Source organism: Cherax quadricarinatus, chromosome 88 (assembly GCF_038502225.1).
Source record: "Cherax quadricarinatus isolate ZL_2023a chromosome 88, ASM3850222v1, whole genome shotgun sequence".
NCBI classification, from domain to species: Eukaryota; Metazoa; Arthropoda; class Malacostraca; order Decapoda; family Parastacidae; genus Cherax; species Cherax quadricarinatus.
The window spans coordinates 6,743,337-6,757,164 of record NC_091379.1 but is presented as its reverse complement, the minus strand read 5'-3'; the positions used below and the strand labels follow the sequence as shown (position 1 = coordinate 6,757,164).

At 49.3% G+C, this 13,828-nt stretch overlaps 1 protein-coding gene across 5 annotated transcripts in view; it reads right to left on the bottom strand.

Moving 5' to 3' along the window:
* The window catches only part of LOC128698509 (adhesion G protein-coupled receptor A3), a 257,504-nt gene that overhangs the window by 180,914 nt on the left and 62,762 nt on the right, over positions 1–13,828 (bottom strand). For all 5 annotated transcript variants that reach the window (XM_053790761.2, XM_053790765.2, XM_053790764.2 and 2 more), the window contains one exon: positions 8,473–8,544. In XM_053790761.2, the coding sequence (XP_053646736.2) occupies positions 8,473–8,544 (72 nt within the window). The remainder of the gene's footprint in view (positions 1–8,472; positions 8,545–13,828) is intronic.

Below are 13,828 nucleotides of genomic sequence, written 5' to 3'. Positions count from 1 at the left end.
TTCACGTACCATGACTCGTTGCTGCCTCCCTCTCAGGTATTCCCTTATCCATTGCAGTGCCCTCCCTTTTACGTGCGCCTGATCCTCCAGCTTCTGCACTAATCTCTTGTGGGGAACTGTGTTAAAGGCCTTCCTGCAGTCTAGGAAAACGCAATCTACCCACCTCTCTCTCTCGTGTCTTACTTCTGTTACCTTGTCATAAAACTCCAGGAGGTTTGTGATACAAGATTTGCCTTCCATGAGCCCATGCTGGTTTTCATTTATAATCTTGTTCCTTTCCAGGTGTTCGACCACTCTCCTCCTGATAATCTTCTCCATGACTTTGCACACAATACATGTCAGAGATGTCAGCATAGTTGCTGATCCCTGTGTTATATAGCATAGCATATTAGTATCATCCATGTGCTTTAGATAGGAGATCCCTTGTAGGCCTGTGACTGTGTGACGTCACGGGATGCGCATGTGTAGGCTCGTACCTCTGCCTCCCTCTCACTCGGCGGCAGACCATCCAGACAAGAACACGGCAAGGCTGGGCTCCATTCCTCATCACCTCAGTCTGACAATATATGTTACCATCCAACAAGTGTGTCTACCTTCAACCCTCGATATCTCCATTTAAGAACCCCTACGATAGAGACACAGGTCTGTAGTTTAGTGCCTCATTTCTGTTTCCTTTCTTAAATATGGGGACTACATTAGCTGTCTTCCATTTCTCAGGTAGTTGCCCAGTTTAAAGGGAAGTGTTGAAGATTGTGGTTAGAGGCACGCACAGCATCTCTGCTCCTTCTCTAAGGACCCATGGGGAGATGTCTGGTCCCATGGCCTTTGAGATGTCAAGGTCACTTAAGAGCTTCTTCACCTCCTCCTCAGTTGTTCGTATGTCATCCAACACTTGTTGGTATATTCCCTCTTGATGTTGCCTTCTGTGCTGTCTTCCCACAGCCCTTCCTGTCTCTACTGTAAAAACTTCCTTAAATCTCCTGTTCAGCTCCTCACATACCTCCCGATCATTTCTTGTGAGTTCTCCACCTTCTGTCCTTAATCTGATCACCTGGTCTTTGACTGTTGTCTTCCTCCTGATGTGGCTATACAACAGTTTCGTGTCAGTCTTGATTCTCGATGCTATGTCATTTTCATACTGTCGCTGGGCCTCCCTCCTTACCTGTGCGTACTCATTCCTGGCTCTGCGACTGATCTCCCTATTTTCGTGTGTTCTCTGCCTTCTGTACTTTTTCCATTCTCTATTGCACTTTGTTTTTGCCTCCTTAAACCGTCGGGTAAACCAGGGGCTCGTTCTGGTCTTCCCATTGTTACTGTTGCCCTTGGGAATAAACCTTTCCACTGCCTCCTTGCATTTTGTTGTTACATATTCCATCATTTCATTTACTGGCTTTCCTGCCAGTTCTCTGTCCCACTGGACCTCCCGCAGGAAGTTCTTCAACCCTGTGTAGTCCCCTCTTTTATAGTCAGGCTTTTCCCATTCAACTCCTGTTATTCTCTCCACTTGCAGCTCTACTATGTATTCAAAGCACAGAACCACGTGGTCGCTAGCTCCTAGGGGACTCTCATACCTGATGTCCTCAATATCTGAGCTGCCCAGGGTGAACACAAGGTCCAATCTTGCTGGTTCATCCTCCCCTCTCACTCTGGTAGTGTCCTTAACATGTGTGTGTGTGTGTGTGTGTGTTCATTCACCTATTTGTGGTTGCAGGGGTCGATTCATAGCTCCTGGCCCCGCCTCTTCACTGATCGCTACTAGGTCCTCTCTCTCCCTGTTCCACGAGTTTTATCATACCTCGTCTTATAACTATGTATGGTTCCTGCCTCCACTACGTCATTTTCCAGACTATTTCACTTTCTGACAACTCTATGACTGAAGAAATACTTTCTAACATCCCTCTGACTCATTTGAATCTTCAGCTTCCAACTGTGACCCATTGCGTGTCTCATATCTGGAACATCCTGTCTGTCCACCTTGTCAATTCCTTGCAGTATTTTGTACGTCGTTATCATGTCTTCCCTATCCCTCCTGTCCTCCAGTGTCGTCAGGTCGATTTCTTTTAACCTCTCCTCGTAGAACATTCCCCTTAGCTCCGGGACTAGTATTGTTGCAAACAATACTAGTTCTCTAATTTCTTGACGTACTGGACCAGGTGTGGGTTCCAAAATGGTGCTGCATACTCCAGTATGGGCCTGACGTACACAGTGCACAGTCTTGAACGATTCCTTACTGAGGTATTGGAACGCTATTCTCAGGTTTGCCAGGCGCCCATATGCTGCAGCAGTTATCTGGTTGATGTGTGCCTCAGGAGATGTGCTCGGTGTTATACTCACCCCAAGATCCTTTTCCTTGAGTAAGGACTGTAGTCTTTGGCCACCTATGTCTGCAGTCTGCTTTGCCCTTCCCCGATCTTCATGCCTTTGCATTTGGCGGGGTTAAATTCGAGGAGCCAGTTGCTGGACCAGGCTTGTTGCCTGTCTAGATCCCTTTGTAGTCCTGCCTGATTCTCATCCAATTTAATTCTCCTCATTAACTTCACATCATCTGCAAACAGGGACACTTCTGAGTCTATCCCTTCCATCATGTCATTCACATATGTGTATGTGTACGTGTATGTGTATGTGCGTGTGTGTGTGTGTGTGTGTGTGCTTGTGTGTTTTAGTTTTGATCTGACGAACCTCCTGGTACATCATAGCAGGAGTTGTGACTCGACTCGTGCAGCTACAAATTAGGCAAGTACAGACAACACAGATGTATTAACAGACAGTATAACAGACACCATAACACAAGATAACACATACCTAACACAGATGTCAAAACAGACAGGATAACAAACACAATAACACAAGATAACACATACATAACACAGATGTCATAACACAGACAAGATAACACACATAACACAGAAGGGGAAACATGAAATAATAAACAACAAAAAATATAAAAAAAAAACTTGAAAGCAATGATTGTAGAAGAAATGTAAAAAAAAAAAGGCCTAGAAAAAAAGTTGAGAAAAATGTTAAAATTTATCTGGGAAAAAAAAAAGTATTTGATAACGAAAGCTGAAAAAAAGAGGACAGAAATATTTCCATCCAGAAAGACCAAGCTGAAGAAACAGGAGGGTGGGGGAGCAGGGAAACAGGAGGGTGGGGGAGCAGGGAAACAGGAGGGTGGGGGAGCAGGGAAACAGGAGGGGGAGCAGGGAAACAGGAGGGTGTGGGAGCAGGGAAACAGGGTGGGGAGCAGGGAAACAGGAGGGTGGGGGAGCAGGGAAACAGGAGGGGGAGCAGGGAAACAGGAGGGTGGGGGAGCAGGGAAACAGGAGGGTGGGGGAGCAGGGAAACAGGAGGGTGGGGGAGCAGGGAAACAGGAGGGTGGGGGAGCAGGGAAACAGGAGGGTGGGGGAGCAGGGAAACAGGAGGGAGGGGGAGCAGGGAAACAGGAGGGGGGAGCAGGGAAACAGGAGGGTGGGGAGCAGGGAAACAGGAGGGTGGGGGAGCAGGGAAACAGGAGGGGGAAGCAGGGAAACAGGAGGGTGGGGGAGCAGGGAAACAGGCGGGGGCAGCAGGGAAACAGGAGGGTGTGGGAGCAGGGAAACAGGGTGGGGAGCAGGGAAACAGGAGGGTGTGGGAGCAGGGAAACAGGAGGGTGTGGGAGCAGGGAAACAGGAGGGTGGGGAGCAGGGAAACAGGAGGGTGGGGGAGCAGGGAAACAGGAGGGAGGGGAGCAGGGAAACAGGAGGGTGGGGGAGCAGGGAAACAGGAGGGTGGGGGAGCTGGGAAACAGGTGGGTGGGGGAGCAGGGAAACAGGAGGGAGGGAGCAGAGAAACAGGAGGGTGGGGACCAGGGAAACAGGAGGGTGGGGGAGCAGGGAAACAGGAGGGTGGGGGAGCAGGGAAACAGGGTGGGGAGCAGGGAAACAGGAGGGTGGGGGAGCAGGGAAACAGGAGGGTGGGGAGCAGGGAAACAGGAGGGTGGGGGAGCAGGGAAACAGGAGGGTGGGGGAGCAGGGAAACAGGAGGGTGGGGAGCAGGGAAACAGGAGGGTGGGGGAGCAGGGAAACAGGAGGGTGGGGGAGCAGGGAAACAGGAGGGTGGGGGAGCAGGGAAACAGGAGGGTGGGGGAGCAGGGAAACAGGGTGGGGGAGCAGGGAAACAGGAGGGTGGGGGAGCAGGGAAACAGGAGGGTGGGGGAGCAGGGAAACAGGAGGGTGGGGGAGCAGGGAAACAGGAGGGAGGGAGCAGAGAAACAGGAGGGTGGGGACCAGGGAAACAGGAGGGTGGGGGAGCAGGGAAACAGGAGGGTGGGGGAGCAGGGAAACAGGGTGGGGAGCAGGGAAACAGGAGGGTGGGGAGCAGGGAAACAGGTGGGTGGGGGAGCAGGGAAACAGGAGGGTGGGGGAGCAGGGAAACAGGAGGGTGGGGGAGCAGGGAAACAGGAGGGTGGGGGAGCAGGGAAACAGGAGGGTGGGGAGCCGGGAAACAGGAGGGTGGGGGAGCAGGGAAACAGGAGGGTGGGGGAGCAGGGAAACAGGAGAGAGGGAGCAGGGAAACAGGAGGGTGGAGCAGGGAAACAGGAGGGTGGGGGAGCAGGGAAACGGGAGGGGGGAGCAGGAAAACAGGAGGGTGGAGGAGCAGGTAAACAGGAGGGTGGGGAGCAGGGAAACGGGAGGGTGGAGGAGCAGGGAAACAGGAGGGTGGGAGCAGGGAAACAGGAGGGTGGGGGAGCAGGGAAACAGGAGGGGGGAGCAGGGAAACAGGAGGGTGGAGGAGCAGGGAAACAGGAGGGTAGGGGAGCAGGGAAACAGGAGGGTGGGGGAGCAGGGAAACAGGGGGAAGCAGGGAAACAGGAGGGTGGAGGAGCAGGGAAACAGGAGGGTGGAGGAGCAGGGAAACAGGAGGGGAGGAGCAGGGAAACAGGAGGGTGGGGGAGCAGGGAAACAGGAGGGTGGGGAGCAGGGAAACAGGTGGGTGGGGGAGCAGGGAAACAGGAGGGTGGGGGAGCAGGGAAACAGGAGGGTGGGGGAGCAGGGAAACAGGAGGGTGGGGGAGCAGGGAAACAGGAGGGTGGGGGAGCAGGGAAACAGGAGGGTGGCGGAGCAGGGAAACAGGAGGGTGGGGGAGCAGGGAAACAGGAGGGTGGGGGAGCAGGGAAACAGGAGGGTGGAGGAGCAGGGAAACAGGAGGGTGGTGGAGCAGGGAAACAGGAGGGTGGAGGAGCAGGGAAACAGGAGGGTGGAGGAGCAGGGAAACAGGAGGGTGGAGCAGGGAAACAGGAGGGTGGGGGAGCAGGGAAACAGGAGGGTGGAGGAGCAGGGAAACAGGAGGGTGGAGGAGCAGGGAAACAGGAGGGTGGAGGAGCAGGGAAACAGGAGGGTGGAGGAGCAGGGAAACAGGAGGGTGGAGGAGCAGGGAAACAGGAGGGTGGGGGAGCACGGAAACAGGAGGGTGGAGGAGCAGGGAAACAGGAGGGTGGAATAGCAGGGAAACAGGAGGGTGGAGGAGCAGGGAAACAGGAGGGTGGTGGAGCAGGGAAACAGGAGGGTGGAGAAGCAGGGAAACAGGAGGGGTGGGGGAGAAGGGAAACAGGAGGGGTGGGGAAGCACAGGGAACAGGAGGGGTGGGGAAGCAGGGAAACAGGAGGGGTGGGGGAGCAGGGAAACAGGAGGGGTGGGGGAGCAGGGAAACAGGAGGGGCGGGGGAGAAAGGAAACAGGAGTGGTGGGGGAGCAGGGAAACAGGAGGGGTGGGGGAGCAGGGAAACAGGAGGGGTGGGGGAGCACGGGGAACAGGAGGGGTGGGGGAGCACGGGGAACAGGAGGGGTGGGGGAGCACGGAAACAGGAGGGGTGGGGAGCAGGGAAACAGGAGGGGTGGGGGAGAAGGGACATAGGAGGGGTGGGGAGCAGGGAAACAGGAGGGGCGGGGGAGAAGGGAAACTAGGAGGGGTCGGGGAGCCCGGGGAACAGGAAGGGTGGGGGAGCAGGAGCAGGGAAACAGGAGGGGTGGGGGAGCACGGGGAACCGGAGCAGGGACACAGGAGGGGTGGGGGGAGCACGGTGATCAGGAGGGGCTGTGGGTGGACGTGGAGGGAGCCTATACAGCACACGCACACACACGCGCACACACACACACGCGCACGCGCACGCACACACACACACACACACACACACACACAAACACATACACAACATACACACACACAACACACAAACACAACACACACAACACACACACACAACACACACGCACACACATACACACAGAACACACAAATACAACACACACACGCACAACACACACACACACACACACAAACACAACACACACAAACACAACACACACACACACAACGCACACACACAAACACAACACACACACACAACGCACACATACAACACACACACACACACAAACACACACACACACACAAAGGTTTGCAACAAGACTAGTCCCAGAGCTAAGGGGTATGTCCTACGAGGAGAGGTTAAGGGAAATCGACCTGACGACACTGGAGGACAGGAGAGATAGGGGGGACATGATAACGACATACAAAATACTGAGAGGAATTGACAAGGTGGACAAAGACAGGATGTTCCAGAGATGGGACACTGCAACAAGGTGGGAGAGTTGTAAGTTGAAGACACAGATGAATCACAGGAATGTTAGGAAGTATTTCTTCAGTCACTGTAGTCAGGAAGTTGAATAGTTTGGGAAGCGATGTAGTGGAGGCAGGATCCATACACAGCTTTAATTAAGCAGAGGTATGATAAAGCTCATGGTTCAGGGAGATTGACCCAGTAGTGACCAGGGAAGAGGCGGGGCCAGGAGCTATGAATCGACCCCTGTAACCACAACTAGGTGAGTAAGCAGCAGCAGCAGCAGCAGCGGCGCTGAACAGCAGCAGCAACAGTAGCAGCAGCGCTGAACAGCAGCAGCAGAAGCTGCGCTGAACAGCAGCAGCAGAGAACAAACAGTGAAGATGGTAGCCTCTCACGCATTTTAAATATCCAATTCTTTCTCACTCGACTGAAAAATGGCAGGAGGAGGAGGAGGGATGGCAGGAGGAGGAGGAGGAGGAGGAGGAGGGATGGCAGGAGGAGGAGGAGGAGGAGGGATGGCAGGAGGAGGAGGAGGGATGGCAGGAGGAGGAGGAGGGATGGCAGGAGGAAGGATGGCAGGAGGAGGAGGGGGGATGGCAGGTGGGGAGGAGGAGGGATGGCAGGAGGAGGAGGAGGGATGGCAGTAGGAGGAGGAGGAGGAGGGATGGCAGGAGGAGGAGGAGGGATGACAGGAGGAGGAGGAGGGATGGCAGGAGGAGGAGGAGGGATGGCAGGAGGAGGAGGAGGAGGGATGGCAGGAGGAGGAGGGATGGCAGGAAGGGGAGGAGGGATGGCAGGAGGGGGATAGGAGGATAAGGGCTAGCAGGAGGAGGGATAGCAGGAAGAGGAGGAGGGATAGCAGGAGGAGGGGGATATGAGGAAGAGGGATAGCAGGAGGAGAGGGATACGAGGAGGGATAGCAGCAGGAGGAGAGATAGCAGGAGGAGGGATAGCAGGAAGAGGAGGGATAGGAGGAGAATGAGAAAGGACAGGAGTAGAGGGATAGTAGGAGCGATGGGAGGAGGAGAGAGATGCCAGGAGGGATGGAAGGACAGTATAACAGTGTAACACAGTCTAACAGTAAAACAGTACAAGTGTAACACAGTCTAACAGTAAAACAGTACAAGTGTAACACAGTACAACGCAGTAAACACAGTGTAACACAGTATAATACAGTGTAACGCAATATAACACGGTACAACCTAGTATAACACAGTGTAACAGTTGAACACAGTATAACACGGTACAACCTAGTATAACAGTGTAACACAGTATAACACGGTACAACCTAGTATAACAGTGTAACACAGTATAACACGGTACAACCCAGTATAACACAGTGTAACATACTATAACACAGTGTAACACAATATAACACGGTACAACCCAGTATAACACAGTGTAACATACTATAACACAGTGTAACAATATAACACGGTACAACCCAGTATAACACAGTGTAACATACTATAACACAGTGTAACACAATATAACACGGTACAACCCAGTATAACACAGTGTAACATACTATAACACAGTGTAACACAATATAACACGGTACAACCCAGTATAACAGTCTTAACACCCATATTAACATTCCTCATTCGTACTCTCACTCCCCAACTGGGAGTTCCCGGGAATGGGAATGTCAGCGCGATTCCCAACAAAAATTCCGGGAACGCGTGTCTTATTTCTAAGAAGAAAATGTAAGAAAACGGAGAGAGAGAGAGAGAGAGAGAGAGAGAGAGAGAGAGAGAGAGAGAGAGAGAGAGAGAGAGAGAGAGAGAGAGAGAGAGAGAGAGAGAGAGGGAGAGAACACAACAGTTAGATAAACACAGTGTAGGTAAAGTACTACTGTACCAGTATACTTACAGTTTCTCGAGAGCTGGCAGGTGTGAGAGTATACCAGCTGGTAGACCAGTCAGACCACTCCCAGACAGGTCTCTGTAAGCACATCAAACTGGTTAGTTGTATGACTCTACTGGTCAGCTATACGACTCTACTGGTCAGCTTATATAACTACTAATCAGCTACGTGACTACTAGCCAGCTATATAACTACTAGTCAGCTATCTGACTATTAGTCAGCTATATAACTACTAGTCAGCTATATAACTCTACTAATCAGCTATATAACTCTACTAGTCAGCTATATGACTACACAGGTACACCAACAGTTGTAAAAGTCAATATATGAACATGCAAGTGAGCGGGGTGATTTACACTGTCAGAAGAAACAGCAACATTACTGCTGACACTGTCAGCAGACAGAGATGTAAATGTCTTCCTTTACTTACGACACTAGACTCTGCATGAGTGTGTCATCCACTGAGGACACTGTACATACCCAAGTCTTCAACTGGGCCACAGAAAATTATATTAAGTTCAATGAGGACAAATTTCAATTACTTTGCTGTGGAAAACTAGAGGAAATAAAAGCTAGATCTGAGTATAAAATAAATTCTAACCACACAATAGTGCGTGCAGCCAACAGTAACAGCCTGGTTGATCAGGCTCTGATCCACCAGGATGCCTGGTCACAGACCGGGCCGCGGGGGCGTTGATCCCCGGAACTCTCTCCAGGTAAACTCCAGTTATCTCACTTTTAAAGATTACAACAATGTCATTATTACATCTACTAGGAAAATGACAGGATGGATTGATTATCAAATGGTATACAATACCGACAGGTTGGTAGTTAAGACACATAGGCAACATTTAGGCATCTTTATTCCGAAACGTTTCGCCTACACAGTAGGCTTCTTCAGTCGAGTACAGAAAGTAGTCGGGAGCAGTAGAGATGTGAAGGCGATGTAATCAGTCCATCACCCTTGAAGTCGTAGATTTGAGGTTGTCAGTCCCTGAGCCTGGAGAAGTTCTGTTCCAAAGTCTGGAACTAACTGAAGATCAAGTGACAGTGTTGAGACTTAAATACTGTCGGAAGGAGAGGTGCAGAGTAGTAGTAGTAGTAGTAGTAGTAGTGAGAATGTAGCCATTGAGAGGTCATGTCCCTCTCAGATCAGTCTCAACACTGTCACTTGATCTTCAGTTAGTTCCAGACTTTGGAACAGAACTTCTCCAGGCTCAGGGACTGACAACCTCAAATCTACGACTTCAAGGGTGATGGACTGATTACATCGCCTTCACATCTCTACTGCTCCCGCCTACTTTCTGTACTCGACTGAAGAAGCCTACTGTGCACATGACAGGATGGATAATGAGAACCTTCACAACCAGAGATGCCAAGCTAATGATGATCCTCTTTAAATCATTTATTCTCTCTAGACTGGAATATTGCTATACACTAACAGTCCCATTCAAGGCAGGCGAAACTGCAGTCCCTTGGCCTGTACTCCTTGGAATGCAGGCGAGAAAGATACATCATAATATACTCTTGGAAAATCTTAGAGGGACTAGTCCCAAATCTGCACACAGAAATCACTTCATACGAAAGCAAAAGACCCAGCAGGCGGTGCAACATTCCCCCAATGAAAAGCAGGGGCGCCACGAGTACGCTAAGTGACAACACAGTAAGTGTCAGGGGCATAAGACTGTTCAACTGCCTCCCAGCATACATAAAGAGGATTACCAATAGACCCCTGGCTGTCTTCAAGAGGCAGCTGGACAGACACCTAAAGTCAGTACCTGACCAGCCGGGCTGTGGTTCGTACGTCGGTTTATGTGCGGCCAACAGTAACAGCCTGGCTGATCAGGCTCTGACCCACCGCGAGGCCTGGTCACAAACCAGGCCTCGGGGGCGTTGATCCCCGGAATACCCTCCAGGTAAATAGACTGACGCTGTCTGGAGAGACAGCAACATTACTGCTGACATTGTCAGGGGAGACAGCAACATTATTGCTGACACTGTCAGGAGAAACAGGAAGATTACAAGTAATCTTACAACCTTCCACTGTATGTAACAAGATCACAGGTAAATTTTACAACCTTCCACTGTATGTAACAAGATCACAGGTAAATTTTACAACCTTCCACTGTATGTAACAAGATCACGCAAGATCACAGGTAAATCTTACAACCTTCCACTGTATGTAACAAGATCACAGGTAAATCTTACAACCTTCCACTCTATGTAACAAGATCACGCAAGATCACAGGAAAATCTTACAACCTTCCACTCTATGTAACAAGATCACGCAAGATCACAGGTAAATCTTACAACCTTCCACTCTATGTAACAAGATCACGCAAGATCACAGGTAAATCTTACAACCTTCCACTCTATGTAACAAGATCACGCAAGATCACAGGTAAATCTTACAACCTTCCACTCTATGTAACAAGATCACGCAAGATCACAGGTAAATCTTACAACCTTCCACTGTATGTAACAAGATCACGCAAGATCACAGGTAAATCTTACAACCTTCCACTCTATGTAACAAGATCACGCAAGATCACAGGTAAATCTTACAACCTTCCACTCTATGTAACAAGATCACAGGTAAATCTTACAACCTTCCACTGTATGTAACAAGATCACAGGTAAATCTTACAACCTTCCACTGTATGTAACAAGATCACAGGTAAATCTTACAACCTTCCACTGTATGTAACAAGATCACGCAAGATCACAGGTAAATCTTACAACCTTCCACTGTATGTAACAAGATCACAGGTAAATCTTACAACCTTCCACTGTATGTAACAAGATCACGCAAGATCACAGGTAAATCTTACAACCTTCCACTGTATGTAACAAGATCACAGGTAAATCTTACAACCTTCCACTGTATGTAACAAGATCACAGGTAAATCTTACAACCTTCCACTGTATGTAACAAGATCACAGGTAAATCTTACAACCTTCCACTTACACAATTATCTTCTACGTGTTTCTTGACAGTTCTCATTCCTGTAATATTTCACATCCAGTGAGAAAGACAATGTTTACAGTGACACCCGGCACTGCTTTCACTGTAGACATAACACCTCTGATGGTTTCCAGAGTTTTCCTACTGCCGGAACCCGGTCTTAGGCCAGGCTTGTCTGGTCAACCAGGTTGTTGTTGCTGGTGGTCCTGGACCACATATCCGAGAGTTTTTCTATCTATCGTCATATGACATCATTCACCCACATTTCCTATCCAATTAATGAGTGCTGGTCTGGGACCGGGCCGCGGAAGCGATGATCCCGGTGCCACTCAGCAGGCAGTGAAACATCCCCTCAGTGAAAAAGAGGGCATCATGAGTACACTAAGAGAAAACTCAACAAGTGTCAGGGGCCCAAGACTGTTCAACAGCCTCGCAGCATACATAAGGGGGATTACCAATAGACCCCTGGATGTCTTAAGAGGCAGCTGAACAGGCACCTAAGTCAGTACCTGACCAGCTGGGCTGTGGTTCGTAGTCTGGCTTACGTGCGGCCAGCAGTAAAAGCCTGGCTGATCAGGCCCTGATCCACCAGGCAGACCGCTGTCTGGTGCTATCTAAGCTTCGCCCTGTCTACCTGTTAATGTAGATAAATGGTTCAGAGAACCGACTAGTTGATAAATTAGACAGGAGCTGTGACTCGACCCCCCTGCAGCCACAAATACGTAACTATACGTGCAACACTTGGGCGTCTTTACTGTGAAAACGTTTCGCCACACAGTGGCTTCATCAGTCCAATACAAAGAAGTGTAAACATCAGAAGGATTTTGAAGTAATCAGTCCCACAGCCTGGAGTCGATGTAATCAGTCCATCGATCTTATCAAGACTGAGGGACTGATTACTTCAAACTCCTTCTGATCTTCGCCATTCTTCGTATAATTTACCAGCTGTTAATGTACTGTTGTGTGTTAAGTACTTCCAGAGACCATCGACCCTCGACTCGGTCCCAGACCAGGACTACGTAGACTGAAAAATAATATAACCAGAAGACTGCCTCATCGAGGAGACTAAACAGCTGCAATATGTGTGGTACAAACATCTGTACTTGTATCACGCACACACACAGGTGTCAAGTACAAACACAAGTGCTGCCGCTTATCTCTAACACACAAAGGATCAATGCAAACACATATGTATGTATGTATGTATGTATGTATGTATACATATCAATGCACCACGCAGAAACAAGCGGGTATGTACAGAGAAAGATCGCAATTCCTGCAAATCGACGAGTATTACCTATTCGGCACATTATATTATACATATATATATATATATATATATATATGTGTGTGTGTGTGTGTGTGTGTGTGTGTGTGTGTGTGTGTGTGTGTGTGTGTGTGTGTGTGTGTGTGTGTGTGTGTGTGTGTGTGCGCGCGCGCGAGAGAGAGCGCAGAACCACCACTGTAAAAAAATAGCGAAATTCCAAGCGCTGCTTTTGTGACTTGTCTCACACTGTGAGGGGTTTGGGACATTTGCAGTTTGGTGGGATGTGTAATAGGACGGTGTGTGTGTGTGTGTGTGTGTGTGTGTGTGTGTGTGTGTGTGTATATATATATATATATATATATATATATATATATATATATATATATATATATATATATATATATATATATATCATTTACACAACCCAGGGCAACATGGGTTTAGAACAGGTCGCTCCTGTCTGTCTCAACTATTGGATCACTACGACAAGGTCCTAAATGCACTAGAAGATAAAAAGAATGCAGATGTAATATATACAGACTTTGCAAAAGCCTTCGACAAGTGTGACCATGGCGTAATAGCGCACAAAATGCGTGCTAAAGGGATAACAGGAAAAGTCGGTCGATGGATCTATAATTTCCTCACTAACAGAGCACAGAGAGTAGTCGTCAACAGAGTAAAGTCCGAGGCAGCTACGGTGAAAAGCTCTGTTCCACAAGGCACAGTACTCGCTCCCATCTTGTTCCTCATCCTCATATCCGACATAGACAAGGCTGTCAGCCACAGCACCGTGTCTTCCTTTGCAGATGACACCCGAATCTGCATGACAGTGTCTTCCATTGCAGACACTGCAAGGCTCCAGGCGGACATCAACCGAATCTTTCAGTGGGCTGCAGAAAACAATATGAAGTTCAACGATGAGAAATTTCAATTACTCAGATATGGTAAACACGAGGGAATTAAATCTTCATCAGAGTACAAAACAAATTCTGGCCACAAAATACAGCGAAACACGAACGTCAAAGACCTGGGAGTGATCATGTCGGAGGATCTCACCTTCAAGGACCATAACATTGTATCAATCGCATCTGCTAGAAAAATGACAGGATGGATAATGAGAACCTTCAAAA